This window comes from Lontra canadensis, unplaced genomic scaffold, assembly GCF_010015895.1.
Source record: "Lontra canadensis isolate GAN:19392208 unplaced genomic scaffold, GSC_riverotter_1.0 scaffold97, whole genome shotgun sequence".
NCBI lineage: Eukaryota > Metazoa > Chordata > Mammalia > Carnivora > Mustelidae > Lontra > Lontra canadensis.
This window is the reverse complement of record NW_022631091.1, coordinates 7905469-7926780: the sequence shown is the minus strand read 5'-3', so window position 1 is coordinate 7926780 and position 21312 is coordinate 7905469. Positions and strand designations below refer to the sequence as shown.

Below are 21312 nucleotides of genomic sequence, written 5' to 3'. Positions count from 1 at the left end.
GATCATGACCCGAGCCGAGAGCATTTGTTTAACTGACTGAGCCACCCAGGCACCCCTCCCCCCATTCTCATTTGTTATACCATTCTTACACAGCTCTTTCTTTCCTACATACAGAGTTGCTTTCTTTATTTCCATCAGTCTTCACTACAGTTAGTAGAATTTTAACTCTTAGAAACCTTAGTCTCCAGTGAAAATTAAGTAGTAACCAATTGTGAACTGTTACACCAGGATTCTGCAGGGGGCAAATTTATTAATACATTTCAAAATTTCTAAAAACATATGTATTATAGCACAATCTTTCAATTAATTATAAACTGTGTTTATTAGCAGACCCAAGTATCTTTAGTTTCTCTGTATTAAGAAGCCAGAAGCAGATAAGCCTGTTCATCGAATAACGTTTTAGTATATTATCTTATTTAGAAAAGAATTACATATCCAATGAGTTCAGCCCAATTTATCATTTAACTTAGCAAAAGTTCAAGGTTGCCAAAGATTTTGAAAGCTATATGCCTTTTTATTTATTCAACCTACTGGTTCATAACAATTATGAAAACTTTATGAGACACAAAATCAACCATCATTTTAAGTCATTTTTGTTGACAATGCAGCAGATACAAAATGATTTTAATTAATAAATTCAGGTAGAATAAAAGCTAATGTATCGTATTCCATGCAGATAACTCTAAAAACATGTTTATTTTAATTAAGCCAACAGCACTGAATTAGCTTTAATACTGGACATGTCACACTTGCATCCAGTAAAAGACCATCGATTTGTTCCCCACTGTCACTTTTTACCTGGGGCACCTGTGGGGGTCTGAGGTTAGCAATTCAAGCCCAGGGAGCCCCTGGGTCCCTTCACGTTAATCTGGGAGGCGCTTTATCCTGAACATCGTTAAGGAGGGGCCCAGCATCTTGAGGTGCTTTGCGCTCCTTGATAATGAGGGGAGGAGGAGGAGCAGCAGAAACCAGTGGTGCGGCAGGCACCGAGCATGGTGGAGAAGCTGTGTGAGCGGAGCCCCGGGTGGTGCAGAAACAGAAGGAAAAGGAGGTGGGGGCAGAGGTGCAAGGGCGCCACCAGAAAGGCTGGGAGCAGATTCAAAGCTTAGGGTAACATTCCCCACCCACCCCTGTCTGTCTCTGGGTCTCTCTGCAAAACAGATTTTTTTCCTTTGGTTGATTTGCAGCTCGCTGCATCATTTATTTAAAACATGTCCTCATGGGACGCCTGGGTTGCTTAGTCGGTTAAAGGTTAAATGGCTGCCTTGGGGGCGCCTGGGTGGCTCAGTGGGTTAAGCCTCTGCCTTTGGCTCAGGTCATGACCTCAGGGTGGGGGGATAGAGCCCCACATCAGCTCTTTGCTCAGCAGGGAGCCTGCTTCCCCCTCTCTCTCTGCTGCCTCTCTGCCTGCTTGTGATCTGTCATATAAATAAATAAAATCTTAAAAAAATAGTTTAAAATAAAAAAAATAAGTGGCTGCCCTGGGCTCAGATCAGGATATTAGGGTCCTGGGATCTAGCATTCTGCTCAGCAGGGAGTCTATTTCACCCTGTCCCTCTGCCCCTCCCCCTGCTTGTGTGTGTGTCCGCACGCGCGCACATACACTCTCATATAAATGCATAAAATCTTTAAGAATAAAAATATATATATATATATATATATATATATATACACACACACACACACACACCCTCGTGACCCTTCTTTGGGAACAGAAGTAATATTCCCCATCTTCCTGGGCAAAAGTTCAGAAAAAACACAGAACAGGACTATGACTAAATGAAGCCCAGAGTCCCTGCCAGCATTGGTCCCTCTCTAGAAGTTGGCTTCACCAATTAAACTGAATGCTTCTTCGTTTCTGTTTCCTCCCCAAAGTTGGAGTTTCACCGACTGAACCAAACCAAGATCCCTTATTGGAAGGCACCTGAATGGGAGGAAGGAATCCAAAGTGGCCATTTAGTGGTCACCTTACATCTCTAACTGGTACACTGACCAAACTGTGTTACAGTAAAAGGTCATCTTTTTCATAGTCCTAGCTTCCTGGCTATATTCCTTTCGCTTACTCAGAATTCAGCCCAGGGGGCTATTTAGTGGGATAGAGATGGAATTTCCCATTATACACAAAGTTGACATAACACAACGCAACCATCCCCCAACCCACACCAACGCAGATCTGTTCCAAATTCCTAATAAATTGACTGTTATTCAAGTCCCTTTTAGTTTCTCCCGAAAGCTATGCCTTTCCAAAGGGAGAAATCATGGACAGTGCTTCCCAGCGGAGAAGCTCGCATGGGCACGCATTCCAATGGACTTACCTGGTCCAGAAGTCTGTCCGCTTCCCCACGTGCTCCTTCCCTTTCCACCCAAAAAAAACGAACCTGGCGGCTAGTGTCATTGGGGAATCAGCAAGGAGTCTGAGACAGAAATAGTGTCCTCGGCTGTGGGGCAGATCCCTCAGACACCCTGCCCGAGACTAGCGAGCCTGGAGCAGCTCCCTGCGGTCCTCCAGGTTCCTAGCCCAGGAAACTACCAAGGAAGCCCTGGCACACCGCCAAGGCCAAGCTGCTCTGCCCTGGGACTCCCCGGGGGAATCTGGACGCCACAGGGGCATCGGCTCCCGGCTGGCTCAGCAAATCGTTACCAAACCCCAGGTCTGGCTGCCCCTGGCTTGGACAGCCAGGACCCAGGAGCCCTCGGCGGGCTCTGCAGCGTAGCGCGCACAGCTTTCAGTCTCAGGGTTGTGCATTCAAGCCCTACATCGGGTGCGGAGCCTCGTTGGAAAGAAAAAAAAAAAAAAGAATAAAAGGCGGCACTCAAAGGGATGAGCTTTGACCGGAAAGAAGTAAGAGACTTACTCAGGAGGCCCGCCACCTGGGCAGAAGGCAGACTCTCCTCCCAGCGCCAGCTGCAAGGTTTCCGCCCGGCCCGCGGACTCTGGGAGTTTGGGGTCGTTCATCAGTAAGGACAGGGCCGCGGTCCCGACATGTCCTGGTTCGCGCAGACTCGACGCCGCCGTCTCCCACCTCATCGCGGTGCAGGGCTCCGGCTCCTGCTTCCGGACGTGAGGCGTCCCGCTGGCTCTAAAACCGAATGCACGGTGCCCAGACGGTCCTCACGCGGACTCCGGCGCTTGTCGCCCGCGGGCCAGGGCGTCCCGCGCAGCCGCCGTTCTCCTCCTCCCGTTCACTGCGGCGCCGGCTGCCCCCGCGGGACGCGGACCAACACACGCAGACCCCGTGTGAGCCCCGCACGCCAGCGGGCCGGGAACTCCCCCCGGGGAAGAGTGCGCGCTGCGTCCCGCACAGAACCCGCTAAATCTTCCGTCCGGAACCGACCGCGAAGACCCGGCCTCACCCTCCGCTCCCCGTGAAACCTGCGGGAACTCCCCCGGAAACTCCCCCAAACCCTTCCGGCCCCGGGCTGCGCGCGTGTCCGCGGGGCCGTCCCGCACGAGCCAACCGCCTGCTCGCCCGCGTCTTCAAGGGCCGGTCCACGGTCGCGCAGGGCAACACCGCAGAAGGCGGCGCACAGGCCCGCGCGCGGACTCGCAGGGGGTCCGGGTTCCTCGCGGCGCGCCGAAACGGGACGCGCGTTCCGCTGCGCAAGCGCGGAAGACTGCCTCCCGCCAGGCTGTCAGCCGGCTTTCGGGGCGGGGACACACCCCGGCCGCTCCGAGGCGCGGGAGCCGGGCAGCCCCCACCCTCCCGCGCCCGTGCTCTGCCGAGGCTCCAGCCCGCGCCGGGACCGCTTGCTTCTGCAGCTGGGCCGGACAACGCCCACAGAGTAGTCGAGCTTCCACAGTTCAGCCAATTTTCTTGTATGGTCGGACTTGGAAGTTTTTGTCCATCAGGCGTGAATTCCAATGTTTTCTTGGGAAAGGAAAACCTTTCTTAGGGAAAAAAAGAAAACTGGCGGCCTCCTCGGAATAGGGGGCGCCTGGCTCTCCACAGGAGCAACGACAGGCGCGAGATAGAGCGGCCGGAAGGAGCGCCGCCGGAGCCGGAAGTGACGAGAGTTCCGGCCGGGCGCCCTCGACGTGAGACCGCGGGAACCGCCGGAGCCGGAAGTGACGGGACTTCCGGTCAGGCGCCATCTTGTCGTGAGACAGCAGCCGCCGCCGCGGGAGCCACCGCCGGAGCCCCGGAGCCGCCCACGCCGTGTGATGCTTTCGACCGCCGTAGGGTGCTTGGGACCCGGCCGAGACCCGGCGATGGAGCCCCACAGCACCGCGGGCCCCGTGCAGCTGCGCTTCTCGCCCTACGCTTTCAACGGAGGGTAACGGCCCGAGAGCCTCGCTTTCCCCGTCCCTGCCACAGGCTGTCGGCGGCCTTGGCGGCACCCGCGGTGGCCCGCCGGCCCCCCTCTCCGTACGCCGCGGGTGGGGCTGCGGCCTTGCGTGCTTCGCCTTACCGGCCGGTCGCTCGTGTCGCAGCGAGGCCGTAGACAGAAGTGGAGGCCCGGCCGGGACACGGAGGCTCCCCTCACGGTCTGAGTGGGGCTCCGGCCGGACGGCGAGGCCGCGGGGTGGCCGCCGGTGCTCGTTGGGGCCGATGGGTCAGCGTCGGGACGCGCTGGTCGTGGGCGCGTCGTCAGCGGAACCACGCTCGGCGTTTTACGTAAAGGCTCGGTGCCTCTGTCCGGGAGTCCGTTTGCTTCGGGGGAAAAGGGAGCGGAGCGACCCCTTAGGACGCGCCGTCGTGCGCGCCGCCCTCCAGTTGTCCATCTGCACCCGCGGCCTCACCCTGGTGCTTGCTTCGCGGGGGGCGCGGGCGACCGGCGGGAGGCGGGGCTTGAGGCGCCGTCCGTAGCTTCCCTCCCGGTTCGGGCGGACCCGGTTCTTGGCGACGGCCGGGAGTCAGTCGTGTCCGGCCGGGGTCGGACTTGAACGCAGACTGTCGCTGTGCTGCAGAGACACGGGGCGGCGCTCATTCAGCCTTGTTGCTGCCACTGAAGCTCGGCACCGTGCAGCTTCTTGCAGCCGGACCGCGCTCCCCGCGCAGGCCATTCCGCAGAGAAGCTGCGGGGTCGGGGTGCGCAGTCTCCGTTGTAGCTCTCGGGTAGCTGCGCCCGGTCGCTGCAGAGCAGCTAGTTGAGCCGCGTTACTGGCTCCTCTCGTGGGAGGATGACTCCCGTACGGTGTCTCCGGTTCAGCCTCACGAGTCCCTCCTCTTGGGCTTCTTGTTTGTTTATTTACTTGTTTTTTCCTTTGGGGCTTCTTAGATGAAACTTTTCTCCCTCGATTTTCTCTGTCGCCGTGATTCAGGACACTAGAACAAAAATCAAGCTCATTATTCCTCAGTCCCCTTCTCTGCGCTCATACCGAACGCCATCATCCTGCTTACCCAGGTTTAAAATCTTGGCCATCACCACGGGCTCTTCCACTTCGGTCCCGTTTTGGCGGTTCCAAAAACTTGAACAGTTTGTGTTTTTCCGGTATCCCCGCTTCTTCCAGTTGGTACTGCTCCCGTGCTGCTACGTTCATCTCCTGGGACAGCGCCTCATCCCGATTCGCGCGCTATGTTCCTGTCACGGGGGCCTTCGTCCAGCTCCGCTCAGCTCTGCATGTGGAACTGTTCTCTTTCCGGAGCTTGAGGGTTTTCTGAAGTACACGCGTGTCCTTCCCATAGGCCTTGCGTGCTTCCGCTAGCTCACGAGAAAGCCCCTTAATAAGTTGTGTGTCGTTTTCGGGGTATTCCCTGGTTCCCTTTCTTCGTTGTCCGTGTGATCTGGAATGCGTCCTTTTGTCCTTAAGCTTCCGTGCGGGTCCCACCTCAGTGAAAGGAACAGACAGAGTTTTCTGAACGCTGGTGTTCTGTGCAGCATTGTGCCAGGTGCTGCTGTGATCCGTGCCCTTCACCCTGGCAGTCATCCTGTGCGCAGGAGCTGCTGCTGCCCGCGTGAGCTTGGACGGCTCCTCAGCCGTCACAGAGCCAGAAGTGGCCAGGCCAGGTCTCCAGGAACTCCGGAGCTCAGGATCTCAGGGGTCACACTCTCCTTTCTCCTCCCTATGCCACAAAATCACGGCTAACACTGGAGGACCAGTTAGGTTTCAGGCACAAGTAAAAGGGCTTTACAGTCATTAACTCCTTTAATTCTTGCAAGATCCTGATAAGGTAGTTAACTGTTAGGATCTCTGATCTGTATATGAGGACGCGGAGGCCTTGGGATGTTAAGCAGCTAACCCACAGCCTGGAGAGATCCGGAATTAGAACTGGATAAACTTCTTTGGGAATTCGTCCTTCAGGTGTTTTCAGTAAACTGTTAGCATAAATCGTACAACAGTAAGAGGAAAGCTTTGTTTTTTGCTCATTCGTTTCCAACAGATGCTGTTCACTAAGAGCTTGGATGTAAAGAAATGAAAAACATTGAGCCCCTCTTTCAGCTCAGAGAGCTTTGGTTGTGGTACTGCTGTCTGTACCTCATCCCTGGGGCAGGGTTAGGGTCCAGTTTTGTGATACCCGTATCTCGCACAAGGTCAGTATTTCATGTTTTTGTTGTTGTGTGTTGATGATGTTATGATGCCGGTGGTTTTTCTGTTACCTTCTGTTAAGTGACTTCTGCTCTGATTTAGGCTTGTGTTTCTCAGGGAGCACGTCAATCTTTCTTTCCCAGATGACTCCTAGGAAGGGGTCCTTTCCCTGGATATTTCATCTTTCCTCTGAGTCCTGCTTTGCTCAGATCTCATGGGTTTTATTCCAGTATATGCTACAGGTAACTCTCCTCTAGACAGAGGTGCTATTAATCATCCACAGATACTCCTTAATTTTTGTGTCCGTCCCCCCCCAGTACTGTATTGGCAATCGCTGGAGAAGATTTTTCGATCGTTGCTTCTGACACTCGACTGAGTGAAGGGTATTCGATTCACACCCGGGATAGCCCCAAGTGCTACAAATTGTAAGTAAATATTTCTAGGGATGCGCTTCCCTGTGCCTTGGGGGATGTTCTGCTGTGAGAGGTTCCACGTCTAGACAGTTTATTTCCTGAGATTTTAGATTGCGTATTTGGAGCTTAGTTTGCATTTTTGTTAGAAAATTGCTTTCTAAGTTAGTATTTCCTAATAATTCAATGTGTAGTCTTCATGATATTTGCTGTACTGGCAGGAAGTATTCTGACCTTAACATTTTATCATGAAAAGTTTCAAATATACAACAAAGGTGAAAGAGTTTTATAGTGAACACCTGTGTGCTGTCCCGTGGCTCTTACTGTGAACATTTTGTATAGTTACATTATCACATAGCTTTGCATTCTTTTATCTGTTAACCCATTGCATGTTTTTTTTAATCTCCCACTTTTTTTTTACCCAGAACATTTAGCCAGAGTCTAAGCAGCTGTATCTGTGAGGCACAGTCTTAATGGGCTAGCTATATTTTTTCTAAACCATGAAAATGAAATATGCACTGATAGGCGTTGGTTTGTAGTTCACGTTTTTGGAAACAGTTACAAATGGTGGTTAATTCCTAAGTTAGTCCACAAGAGCCTGTTAACCCTGAATTGTAATAGGAATGGATTGATGGGGTTCAAGTCCTTTGGATGGGGCCCTGTGTTACGAGTAGGTAAAGAAGAGGGTTCTGTCTTCTTTCCTGGTCAGACCCAGCCTACACCCTGTCCTAAAGAACAGCTGTTTGCCTTCATCTTCCCAGTCCTCTTCACGTACTCTTTTTTTCCTCTCTGAGACTGAGAGAGAGCACGCATGCACGAGAAAGAACGTGCGCAGGGGGCAGAGGGAGAAGCGGGCTCCCTGCCGAGCAGGGAGCCCAACACAGGACTCCATCCCAGGACCCTGAGATCGTGACCTGAGCTGGAGGCAGACGCTTAACTGACTGAGCCACCCAGATACCCCTCTTCATCCACTCTTCTACCTTTCGATATCCCTTTCTCCTCTCTACTTCGTAGTTCATGGGTGCTACCTTATTTTTTCTAAGATGTTTCATAATTTGAAAGTAGTAAATGTCACAGATAAAATTTAAGAACGTAACTTTACAAATACCATCGTCATGCAAGGTTCTGCTTATCTTTGTAATGTTCTACTTTAGTGTGTGTGTTTATGAAGGGAATACCTGTTCTTTTTTCTTTTTATGAAATACTACAGCTACGTAGATAGATAGCACGTTAATAATGTCCTCTGTCCTTATCATCCATCTTCAGCACTGAACCATACATAGAGTTGAAGCTGCCTGTGTACACCTAATCCCAGGCCCTTTGGAGCTGACTTAAAGCCAAACTTGCCTCTTCCCCACCTGTTGGAGAGTCTACATTTAGTCTTCATTCTTTGCATGCAGACTCTCCTCCCTTTAATGTACACCTGAATATTTGGGAGAAGCATCTTAAAGCTCCAAGATTTTGTCCTACCCTATTGGTATTACTCACCCATCTTGATGCTAAAGACACTGGAACTCTTTAACTCAGTGCAGTGAGACTGGTTGTAGGGATAGGTCAGGAAATGCTGGTGATGCCCCTGGAGCTGTCAGTCCCCCTGGCTGGACAGGTATGGTTCGTATGAATCACTCATAAATTTCTGGAAGGAAGAGTTTATCATGTGACTTCTGCAATTATCTTGATGATATTGATACAGGTTTCTGTATAGATTGATACTAAAATTCAGAAGTCTTTGAGACCTGGTTGAATTTGTTTGGCTCTTCCAGAATTTAATCAGTTCCACAGTGGTGGGCATTTAAGTTGCTTTTTGTTTGTTTTGTTTCCAGAGCCATTAACGTAGCATGTGTACTTTCCCAGATAAGCCTGTAGTAATCTTTGCAAACTTACATGGGTATATTTACAGGATGAATTTCTAGCACTGGAATTACTGGATAAAAGTGATGTTCACCTAAATTTTTACTGGATATGCCAAATGGCCCTTTTAAAAAGTTAAATTAATATATATTCTTACCCAGTAATTTGTTAGGAGTACCATTTTCCACAGCCTCCCCAGCATTAGGCATTATTAACCAGGCTAATAGATTGAAATCATCTCCTGTGTAGCTTTGGATTTGTGAACAACATGAAGGGTCTTCATATGTTCATGGTGACTTGTGTTTCCTTCTATGTGACTCTTGTAACTGTACCAGTTTTCCCATTGTTTTTTTAATTGGGATGTAATGGACATATACAGTGGTTTCTGGTGTACAACATAATGATTCCATACTGGTGTGTATTGCAAAGTGATCACCACAACCAGTCAGTGAACACCTGTCACCGTATGTAATTACAGAATTTTTTCTTTAGTTGAGGACTTTTTAAGATCTGTTCCCAGCAACTTTGCAACATTCAGTACAGTGTTACTAATTACATTCACCGTGCCGCACGTTATATCCCATGATGCAGTGTGTCAACACTTCTGATATTGATAGAGGCCTTTAGACTAAGGTTAGAATTAGACTTTGGTCATATCTACTGTAGGTTTTATTTTTTCTTCATCATTTTTCTCTGTATAAGTTTTAATCTGAGGGGTGCCTAGGTGGCTCAGTGGGTTGTGTGTCCAGTTCTTGGTTTTTGCTCAGGTCATGATCTTGCAGTCATGAGATGGAGCCCTGCGCCAGGTTTACGGCTCAGTCGGGAGTCTGCCAGGGAGTCTTTCTCCTGCTCTCTGTCCCTCCCTCTGCTTGCTCACTCACTCCCTCACTCTCCCTCAAATAAGTAAATCTTTTTAAAAATTTTAATTTGCGGGGCACCTGGGTGGCTCAGTTGGTTGAGCAACTGCTTTCAGCTCAGGTCATGATCCTGGAGTCCTGGGATCGAGTCCCGCATGAGGCTCCCTGCTCGGCAGGGAGTCTGCTTCTCCCTCTGACTCTCCTTCTCATGCTCGCGTGCTCTCGCGCTCTCTCTCTCTCTCAAATAAATAAATAAATCTTAAAAAAAATTTTTTTTAATTTGCTGTGTAGTCACATTTATGAAACTTCTCTATGTGGACATTGGGTTGTATCATATTTAAACAGGTGGCTTCCAACCCAAGATTGTATCACCTGTGTTTTCTGTAGGCCACTCACTCTTTCATTCTTCTATACGTCTTTGATCTGCAGGTAATTAGTATAGCATAGGGAATAAAGTGATGACCCCCTCCCCACAACAACAAAGGGCTAACTAGTCCCATTACCATTTGGTAAATAGTGCGAATAGGAGTTTTAAATTTAAAATTGCCCAAGGTACGTTATACTTTGTTATCTGACCAGCTCAGTTTCTTGAAATGTGCTTTTTACAGAACAGACAAAACAGTCATTGGATGCAGCGGTTTTCATGGAGACTGTCTTACCCTGACAAAGATTATTGAAGCAAGACTAAAGGTAGATGCCTTCCTTACATGTCTATGGTATGGAAAGTTAATGGCAACTCTTCCACGGTTGGAAGCGTACAGCAGGACTGGCATTCAGAATAGCTGGAGAAGCTCTAGGTTAGCTGATGAAACTACATGTAGCCCATTCTAAAAATGAAATGATATTGTTAATATAGCGACATGAGAGTAGCATAATGTGAAACTGCAGAATATTTCCTTTGTTAAAATCTCTGCAATATAAAGGTTCTCTACCCTTTCAAGGTAGCCTGGGAAGGGTTTCTTCTGAAGATAATCTTCAAAAACTAAAATTCTCTGGAGGAGGCAAGCTTCCAGATAGGTGCTTGGTTTGTAATGCCATTAAGCTGACGTGCTTTCCCTCTTTGCAGCATTGCGTTCTTAGTCGACAGGATGCATGAGCAGGACCAGGGATAGACGAGGCAGGAGTGTTTGGATGAGGAGGTACAACCCAAGCTGTCATCACCTACCACCTTGGTAGGCTTCAGTTGACTGCCCGCTAGGGAAGTTTTGATACCTGAGGGGTAGGAGTGGAACAGCAGGAAAGGGTGGTATGAGAAGGAAGCGAGAGAATGAGCCTTTCTAACCTATTCTGCAGGTTCTGAAGGGGCTGACAGTGTCACTGCCTGCATGTTTCTTGTGCGAGATGGGTAGGCATGAGGCACAAAGGAATACTGACTTTCAATAAAAGCAGAGGCACGTCGATTTTTTTTTTTTTTAAGATTTTATTTGTTTATTTGACAGAGAGAGAGAAGTGAGAAGCAGGCAGAGGGGGAGGGGGAAGCAGGCTCCCCGCTAAGCAGACAGCCGGATGCGGGGCTCGATCCCAGGACCCTGAGACCACGACCTGAGCCGAAGGCAGAGGCCTAACCCACTGAGCCACCCAGGCGCCCACGTCTGGGTTTTTATTAAGCCCTGTGTATGTTAAGCAGTATGTAACTTCCAATAATTTCAAGGAGAGTCGGCTAGGAGTAACGTAGCCTGTATTAAAATGGGATTTTAGGGGCGCCTGGGTGGTGCAGTTGGTTAAGTGTCTGACTCTTGGTTTCAGCTCATGTCATGATCGAAGAGTAGTGAGGTGGAGCGCCATGTCAGGCTGTGCCCTCAGAATGGCGTCTGCTTAAGTTTCTCCCTCTCCCTACGCTGCTCCCTCCCCTCCGCCCTGTGTGCACGGGCATGCTCTCTTTTTCTCTGAAAATAAGTAAAATGGGTTTTATCTGTGAGAGTAACTAGTAAATACGTACTCTTCACTGGCAAAAATGCAAGGGTGGAGTAGGGTTTACTTCTGTCGGGTGCACGTCACAACTGTTATGTCGTGGGTAAGGACACCTGTCATGTGAAGAAGTTAGCAGAGGTGGTCACGTTCTGTCTTTGCCTGGTTTTGAGTAACCCAAGATCATCTGCACTTAGGAATGATGTCATAGGTACTGGAGTTTGTAATAAATTTAACCTGTTTCTGAATAATTTTGAAATCGCTCGTTGGAGTGTAGACGTGATTTCACTCAATAGTAACCATTTATTAGTAGTATTTGAAATCTTTACATTGAACGCTTCCGTGATGTACATTTATTGACATGTTTATATGAGTCCTGGTACATATTTTGTAAATGAAACTTAAAGTACAAAAAGTACATGATTAGCAGAGTAGTATTGTGTTAATAAAATAAACAAGGAGGGGTGCCTGGGTGGCTCAGTCATTGGGTGTCTGCCTTTGGCTCAGGTCATGATCCCAGGGTCCTGGGATCGAGCCCCACATCGGGCTCCCTGCTGGATGGGAGCCCTGCTTCTCCCTCTCCCTCTCCCCCTGCTTGTGTTCCCTCTATCCCTATGTCTTTCTCTATCAAATAAATAAAATCTTTTTTAAAAATAAATAAATAAAATAAACAAGGAACAGTGAATTCAACATAAATACACAATCCTCGACATTTTTCTTTCATACGTTATCACATAAATGGTGTGGTGATTAAAGTGTTGATGCTTGGTTTTGAAACAAAGATTATTTTTCCCAATCTTTTTTTTTTTTTTTTTTTTGTATTTTGACTGATTATTTTGGCCTGTATTCTTAAGTGAATCTTGAGAGATGCTTGTTCTGTGGCTCAGAAATTTGTGAACTTAAATTTATTCTATGTTTGTAATTTTTGTAGAATTTCTCTATTGGATAATTTAGGATTCCCTAAGACTGCAGTAAATCTGGGATTCAAAATCACAATAAGGTTTGCTTTGGATACTTGTATTCTCCACTGTAGATGCTTTAAGGAGAAAGACCACTTCCCAGAGTAAGGGTCCTGCCCTCACACCTTCTGTTCTCACAGGTATCCACTCTACAAAGAGAAGGGCTTGTATCTGGGTCTGATCAAGGGTCAGCAAACTTGACCTGTAAAGGGCCAGAGAGTAATTATTTTCAGCTCTATGGGCCATTTACTCTGCTGTTGCAGTGCACAGGCAGGGGTAGATATATGTAATGAATGAATGAGACTATGTTCTAATAAAGCTGTTTTTGCAGAAGCAGTTGGTGGGCTGGGTTTGGTCCACAGGCTCTAGTTTGCTGACCCTGGCAGAGGTAGAGGAGAGCTGGACTTAAGTCTTCCTCCCAGGTCACCCCACTTAAGGCTCATGTGTGTGCATTTGCTCTTGAATGAGCAATTCCTGAGATAAAGGTGGCATGGAAAATAGCTGAGGGCAGATTTAACGTTCTTTCCCTTAAAAATTTTTATAGCCCTCCCAAATGGTATGCTAGTATTACTGTGTGATCGCAGAAGAAATTGGTGCTCGTTGTCGTCTGTAATATAACCTGCCTCTCCATGCCTGTTACTTTCGTTAATACTTGCAGATGTACAAGCATTCTAACAACAAAACCATGACGACCGGGGCGGTTGCTGCCATGCTGTCCACAATCCTCTATTCAAGACGCTTCTTTCCCTACTACGTGTACAACATCATCGGGGGACTGGATGAAGACGGTAGAATTCTTCATTCTGGAAAATGGAGTGGGGGTGGCATGTTTTAGATAACGTGTGTTTCCATGAAGAGTTGAAAAGAACCATAAACACCATCTTGCCCAACAGTTTTATTTTTCTTAATTAAAGCAATAAGAAACTGAAGGTAAAAGGAAAGTAAAGAGATGATCCGCAAGTTGTATCTGGAAGCCCAGATAATGACTAATATTTTCTGAAGATCTCGCATGAGTTCAGTAGTAGATCATTAGCATTTTAATCTTATGGAGAGAAAACAGACTTGGAGAAGCTTGACCTAATTATCGTTCTACATTCCAGAAGTATCTGACTTTTAAGTTTTTAAAAAGCAGTACCTTAAAAGAAATGTATGCATTTCCAAAACTGTCATCTGAATGTATTCAGGACATTCTGGAGGGCTTAAGAAAATCAGTCTTTGTTACTTGACCTGTCCATCCTGGTTTTGATCCAAAGCTCTCTTACAGAGCAGGGACCCTGATGGTTTTCACTGGGTCTCATTTGGATTGACTTTCATTTGCTTCCAAAAACTAGACACTATCTCTCAGGACAGATCTGTGCCACCATTTACAGTAGTCCATTTAAAAAAGTTATAGAAATGTCTGGCTGATAACAATATATTAAAATATATCTACTGAGGGAAAATTTCTGGATGGTAAGGAGTTGGGCTCCTCTCCTCTCCTGTATCCACTTTTTACTGCTGCCCCTTCCATTCCATGGGCTTTTCCTTTGTTTTCTTTCTGTCTTAGTAGCTGCCCTAAATGAGGCCTCTGGGAGCGTGCTAGTCGTGTTATCGACTGTGGTTTAGATGTAGACGAATTAGGTTGACACAGTGTATTTTGAGGCTTTCAACCTTACTGCAAACTGAGAGAAAATGTAAAGCATGGATATAGTCTAGCCACAGATTATCTTGCCAAAGCCAACATGCTGGACACTTTTTTTCACTTAAATTATGTCTGACTTGAATGTCAAAGTCAGGTTTTAGCAACATTAATAATAGCTGCCATTGAATTTTAGACAATGTCCTTTGAGTTTCACTGAGAGAGAGAAAGACACCAGTTTAGGAATGCTCACATCTACTGAAGGGCAAAGCTAAGGTTTGGGTTTGAATCTGTTTTGAGTTCAAAGCCCTGTTCTTTGATGTTTTGGTGGTATTCTCAGGCATTTCCAACTGTCTTTTTATTTATTTATTTATTTTTAGATTTTATTTATTCATTTGACAGAGACATAGCAAGAGAGAGAGAAACAGGCCTTTGGCTGAGCAGGGAGCCTTATGCGGAGCTTAATCCCAGGACTCTGGGATCATGACCTGAGCCAAAGGCAGATGCTTAATGACTGAGCCACCCAGGCACCCCTCCAGCTCTTTTTAAATCTTCTCTGGTCTGCCCTGATTATCCTTTATGTTTATTCTTATTTTTTAGAGGATTTTATGTGACTAGGAGACCAGTAATCGAGACTTTTAGGGTAGGTGGGTCAATGGCTGTCCTTCAGGACACTGGGGTCAATGGCTGAACTTAGGACAGTGAGATCAGTGGTTGTCCTTAGGACACTAGATCCAGCCACTGCCTTTCAGGATGGCCAGTTCAGTAGCCATCTGCTGTGACCTCTGTGCTGTCCTGCTTTAAAAATCACCCCCCGCACATGGCCCAGTTAAAAATGGCTTCGGTTTTTCTGTAACAAAAACAGTAGTACTGTCGAAGTTTTGAATAGTACAAGAAAGTACAGGAATGAGAGTGGTAATCATGCCAGCCTTCTACTTTGAGAGGAGTTCTGTTAAACTTCTGGTGAGCGTGCTTCCAGAGATCTCGGCAGTCACGCGTGCTTGTGCGCTGTGTGAATGCAGTGTGTAGTGCGTGCGTCTGTATATGGGATGTGTCGTCACGGAGACCGTTTTATGCCAGTGAGTAAAGATCCATAATGACTCAGTGACTGACTGACATAGGTTGTAGCTCCACCAGCATTCGCCTAGCAGTCCTCTGAAAGTCATTTAAGTTGTTGCAGTTTACTTAATAAAAACAATGTAATGAACATTCTTGTACATACAGTTTTGTAAACTTCTTAACCATGTACACCTCCCTGGAAAAATTCCCGGAAGTTCAGTTGCTGGGTCAGAGAACACATATTTTTGTCATGTTGATGCCATCCCTGGCTTGTTCTTCAGAAAGGCCTTTGTAGCTAGGGCATGAATACCTAGGAGGTTTTTTGCGTCCTTTACCACTATCAGAATTAACACCTTTTAAAGATTTTTTTCTTTTTTTTTTTTTTCTTTTTTTTTTTTAAGATTTTGTTTACTTATTTGACAGAGACATAGAGAGAGAGGGAACACAAGCAGGGGGAGTGGGAGGGGAGAAGCAGGCTTCCCACCAAGCAGGGAACCTGATTCGGGGCTTAGTCCTGGGACCCTGATTCGGGGCTCAGTCCCGGGACCCTGGGATCATGACCTGAGCCAAAGGCAGATGCTCAACGACTGAGCCACCCAGGGGCCCCATTTTAAAGATCTTTATGCAGTTAAGTAATAGTTTATGGTTTATTTATATATAGCTTTTGTATATTCAAGTTGGGCATTTTTTGTGTTTATCGACCTTTTCATTTCTTTGGAGACCGACCTATATGCTGAAACCTTTGCTCATTTCCTTATCTGCACATTAGTCTTTTTAAAAATTTATTTATAAGAATGCCATCTAACTGTGTCAGCTCTGTAATGTATACAGTGGATGCCTCCCAGGAGGTTTGGTTTGGTTTGGTTTCGTTTCGTTTGGTTTTTTAAGATTTTATTTATTTATTTGACAGAGAGAGATGACAAGCAGGCAGAGGCAGGCAGAGAGAGGGGAAGCAGGCTCCCTGCTGAGCAGAGAGCCCAACGTGGGGCTCGATCCCAGAACCCTGAGATCATGACTTGGGCCGAAGGCAGAGGCTTAACCCACTGAGCCACCCAGGCACCCCTCCCAGGAGTATTTTGTCTCTTACATTTTGGGGGGTGTCTAGCTATGGCAGAATTTTCTGAATTGCATATGGTCCAGGCTAATGGTCTTTTTTTTTTTTTTTAAGATTTATTTATTTATTCAACAGACAGAGATCACAAGTAGTCAGAGAGAGAGAGAGGAGGAGGAAGCAGGCTCCCCGCTGAGCAGAGAGCCCGATGCAGGACTCGATCCCAGGACCCTGAGACCATGACCTGAGCTGAAAGCAGAGGCTTAACCCACTGAGCCCCCCAGGCGCCCCTGGTCTTTTTTTTTTTTTTAATGACATTGAGTGTCCTACCTTGTTAGGACGCTCCCATCTAGGGTTTATCTTTTTTTCTTTCTAGGACTGTTTTGACTTTATTTTTTACATTGAAGCTGTTGTGCTTTTTTTTAAGATTGAGCATTATGGTGAGGAAAAAACACCCTATTTATAGTAAAGATTCATGCCATTCTGCTCTGATGTTACAAATGTGTCTCTTGCCTTTGTTAAGTGGGGGGGAAGGTCTTTGAAGCTCTGGTCTTCAACTTATCCCACCCTTCTTTTCCTTCAATGTGTTGTTTGCAGCTTTTTCTGAGATTGGTTCTGCCTTTGGTTAAAACTTGGGCCTCGTTTAACTTGTGGCCTGTTGGCCTACTGAGACAGAGAGTTACTCTTTGGCTCTGTACTTGCTGTCCCTTCTCGTGTGTTGAAGTTAGTGAACTGGCCCCTGGGATCTCCATCTTGTCCCACACTGATCCCAGCAAAAACGCCCCCCCAGGTTCTTCTGGGCGACCTCAGCACCTCAGACGCTGCCTTCTCAGCAGAGAGTTGTAAGTAATTCTGCAGCTGAAAACGCACACACTGCTAGGGTAGCAGAGGTCCGTGGGTAGGAAGACAACTGTCCTCCTCTCACATTTCTCAGGTTAATTACTAAAGTGTTTAAGTTCTGGTATAATGTGTTTTCAAGATCAGATACATCACTTTTAAGTCTACCTCGTAAATGACCCATGATTTCTCACACCCAAAACACAGTTGTTTTAAAAAAAATTACAGTGGCACGTGTGCTTTGTAACAGATTCAGTACCAAAGCCTACAAGATGATTCCCTTCCTTTCTTGCCTCCAGTCCCACAGAGATAACCAACTACAGTTTGCAGTTTATCTCACCGTACTTTTTGTGTGCCTGTACAAATACGCATATGTTTTTCCTGTGCTTTTAAACAACACAGGACTGTGTTATAGGCATCATAGAGCTCTTCATTTCACATCGTCTTGTGGTTGTGAGCCATGGGGCCGTCCCATCTCCCTCTTCATTCCAGTTTGTGCTGGTGAAAATACGCCTTCCTGTAGGCAGATCTGATCTACAAGTGAGATTGTTACTGGGTCATAGGGTGTGGACCTTTACTGCCACATTGCTGTTTCAAAAGGCATAGCAATTTACGCACCCTTCAGGAGAGCCCGAGAGGCCCATTTTTCTTCCCCTTGTAGTGCTCTGTAACTGCTGTGAAGAGTGGGTGCATTCAGGGGTGCCTGGGTGGCTCGGTCAGTGAAGTTGCCGCCTTTAGTCCGGGTCGTGATCCGCAGCGGCTCCCTGCTCAGCAGCGAGTCTGCGTCTCCCTCTGCCCCTCCCGCCTGCTCGTGTGCATGCGCTCTCTTCTCTTTCTCCAGTAAATAAAATATCCAAAAAAAAGGAAAAGAAAATGTGTACATCCAGATTCTGGTTTGGTAGTTTTGTTTTGTTTTTGTTTTTGCAGTAGTGGTCAGCTCCAGTAGTACAGAGCAGAGTAACGATGTTTTAGACAGAAACTTTTGCCTGTGGTGTTTGTGTTTTTCTGAAATTTTTCTTTTATTAGAATCCGTTTTTTTTATCGTGTTGATGCTAAAGAGTGTGCTTACTGCTGATTTTAAAAAATGCAGTGAGGGGCGCCTGGGTGGCTCAGTCAATTAAGCGGATTCCCTCAGCCCAGGTCATGATCCCAGGGTCCTGGGATCAAGCCTGGGATCCCTGTTCAGCGGGAGCATGCTTCTCCTTCTCCCTCTCTCTCTGCCTGCCACTCCCCCTGCTTGTGCTCTCTCACACTCTCTCTCTCTCTCTGTGTCAAATAAATAAAAACTTTAAAAATAAATAAAAAGTAAAAACACACAGTGAATCTTCTTTGTGATTGTTCACATTCAGCAGAAGAATTTTAACTCAAGTCTATGCTAGAAGTGCACTAGTTCATTTTTTTGGACTGTTGTGAGGAGCTTGGTGCAGAACTCAGAGCAGGAGCTGTGACTAACCAGTGTGCCTGTGAGATCATATATGTACTGGGAGCCACTGGGCGATCCATGATGTCCCCCTGATGAGAGCAGGGAGCTCCAGATGGCAAAAACACCATGAGGAGGCAGGCATGGGCAGGTGTGCCTCTGAACACATTCTGGGAAGAGGTGGGCAGACCCCGGGGTATAATGGCGCATACACTTCTTACGGAATTGGCTGGAATTTTAGTTAGTACGTAGTCCATTTGTGTCCCACTTCGACTAGGGTTAGTCTTGCTGTGATCTGGGATTGTGGTCAGGATGGACCCCTATAGAGATTGTCTTATTCTTTCAGGGAAGGGAGCTGTGTATAGCTTTGACCCCGTAGGGTCCTACCAGAGAGACTCGTTCAAGGCTGGAGGCTCAGCCAGTGCCATGCTCCAGCCCCTGCTTGACAACCAGGTAAGAGACTGCATCCATGTTGCTTGTGACGTTGACACAAAGTGCTTTCCTCTGAGTTCTCCTGTTTGCCAGCGGGGGACCATGGAGACATCAGGGCTTTCTCGTGTGTCCCTGCTGAATTTATTTGGCTGATTTTCCCTATCCCAGTCTTCCTGTGTCTGTTTGGCTGGCTGTCTTGTGGCCTCTTCTTGCCCCCACAGCGGTAGCATCTTCTGTGTTCTCATGAAGTCGGGGCTCTGGTGTCTACAGTGGTTAGTGGTTGCTCCATGTTTTCAATTCTCTGGCACCTTTACCTGGAGATCTTGAAAATAACCTTTCTCCCTGGAGCCCTCCTACACCGTTGGTGGGAATGCAAGCTGGGGCAGCCACTCTGGAAAACAGCATGGAGGTTCCTCAAAAAGTTGAAAATAGAGCTACCCTAGACCCAGCAATTGCACTACTGGGTATCTACCCTAAAGATACAAATGTAGTGATCCGAATGGGCACGTGTACCCAAATGTTTATAGCAGCAGTGGGATTGGGAGGGAGACAAACCACAAGAGACTCTTAATCTCAGGAAACAAACTGAGTGTTGCTGGAGGGGAGTTGGGGGTAGGGATGGGGTGGCTGGGTGATGGACATTGGGGAGGGTCCGTGGTATGGTGAGTGTTGTGAAATGTGTTAGCCTGTTGATTCACAGACCTGTACCCCTGGGACAAATAATAAATTATATGTTAATTTTTTTAAAGATTAAAAAAATATATCTTTCTCCCCATATTCACCATTTTTCTGTCACCTAATTTTGTATTCTAACTTTAAAGTACATATTTAATTTACCCCTTTTCTGCTACTGTTGCCTAAATTGAGGCCTGCATTTCCCAGCATCCTTTTGCCTCCAAGCTTCCTTCCTTGTGTTTCTGAAATACATTACAGATGTGTAGCCACTTGTGTATATTGCTTATCTGCCTCATCTCCTGCCACTCTTCTTTACACCCGGACCTCCAGTGTGGTGTGCCTGCTCCGTCACCAGGCCTTCGGTCTGCAGCGTTACTCCCCTCTGACTGTGGCTCACCCTTCACACTCCTCCACTCAAGTGTGTCTTCTGCCAAAGCCTTTCCCTTCAGGTGACCTAGTTATGGCTGCTTGGGCTCTCCTGGCTCTTTGTCCTTCTTACTGGGAGCACACTGGCCTGCAGCTCTGCTTTCGTATGTCCTCTCTAGACTGCGTGTGCTCCTCAGGAGCAGGAGCTCTGTCTTAGTGAATGAGTGTCAGGTGTCATTGCTTTTCAGCTAGGAGACATACCGGATTTGTGTGATCTGTTCATTGCGAATCCTCAAGACACATGAAGGCATTTGTACTGTCATGTGATGACGCATCCAACTTTCCTGTCCCACCAGGTTGGTTTCAAGAACATGCAGAACGTGGAGCATGTCCCACTGTCTTTGGACAGAGCCATGCGGCTCGTGAAAGATGTCTTCATTTCTGCAGCCGAGAGGGATGTGTACACTGGGGATGCCCTCAGAATCTGCATTGTGACCAAGGAGGGCATCAGGGAGGAGACCGTTCCCCTGAGGAAGGATTGATTTCTGTGCTGTTAGCATTATCACTTCAGAACTGGTTAATTTTGTATCTTGGAACTGTTGGACTAATGTGCTTTATTAAAAAATAAAGACTGAAGTAATCTGTTATGACTTGTGGTCTCTAAGCAGGACAGATCTAGAAAGTAGAATTTCTTTTTTCCTTTCATTTCCTTTTTCAAAGACTTTGTTTATTTGAAAGAGAGCGAGTGAGTGACAGCATGAGCAAGGGGAAGGAGAGAAGCAGACTCCCCGCTGAGCAGGGAGCCCGATAAGGGGCTCAATCCCAGGACCCTGGGATCATGACCTGAGCCAAAGGCAGTCATCTATCAACTGAGCCACTCAGGCACCCCTTCCTTTCTTTCTCTGCTTCTCTTTTTTCTGTCTTCCAGAGCTATTTTTGTATTTTAATCCTTTTTTAATTTTTAAATTTTTTTTAACAAGCTCTACATCCAGCGTGGGGCTCAAACTCATGACCCCAAGATCAGGAGTTACACACTCCACTGACTGATCCAGCCAGGCACCCCTGTTTTTGTATTTAAAAGATGAAAAAAAAAAAAAAACCAGGTCATGTCAGTTTTTCCCTTCTATTTATTTTTCCAAAGGTTTTATTTGAGAGAGACACAAATAGAGGACAAGCATGGGAAGAGAGAAGCAGACTTCCCGCTGAGCAGGGAGCCTGACGCGGGGCTGGATATCAGGACCCTGAGATCATGACCTGAGTTGAACCCACTGAGCCACTTAGGAGCCCCTTTTTGTTAAATTTATGAGCAAGAAATTTTTCTGGAAAAGATTGTTTTGGTCGGCTGTTCACTGCATGATGACAAGCTCATCTTATGAAGAGGGTTTTTGGAATTTAGTCCA

At 47.1% G+C, this 21312-nt stretch overlaps 1 protein-coding gene across 1 annotated transcript; it reads left to right on the top strand.

Annotated features, from left to right (window-relative positions):
* The first annotated feature begins 4138 nt into the window (after positions 1 to 4138).
* PSMB1 (proteasome 20S subunit beta 1) lies at positions 4139 to 20554 on the top strand. Its single transcript, XM_032837199.1, has 6 exons — positions 4139 to 4275; positions 6787 to 6894; positions 10196 to 10277; positions 13113 to 13242; positions 18786 to 18892; positions 20269 to 20554. Exons 1-6 carry the CDS (start codon positions 4163 to 4165, stop codon positions 20452 to 20454), a joined length of 726 nt encoding a protein of 241 aa, XP_032693090.1. The 5' UTR covers positions 4139 to 4162; the 3' UTR covers positions 20455 to 20554.
* The last annotated feature ends 758 nt before the right edge of the window (positions 20555 to 21312 follow it).

Excerpts from the sequence above, each read along its gene's own strand:
- PSMB1 (XM_032837199.1), top strand. The coding sequence starts at position 4,163 with ATGCTTTCGACCGCCGTAGGGTGCTTGGGACCCGGCCGAGACCCGGCG. Across the intron at positions 10,278-13,112 it reads TTATTGAAGCAAGACTAAAG|ATGTACAAGCATTCTAACAA; the intron begins GTAGATGCCTTC and ends TAATACTTGCAG. Across the intron at positions 13,243-18,785 it reads CGGGGGACTGGATGAAGACG|GGAAGGGAGCTGTGTATAGC; the intron begins GTAGAATTCTTC and ends TTATTCTTTCAG.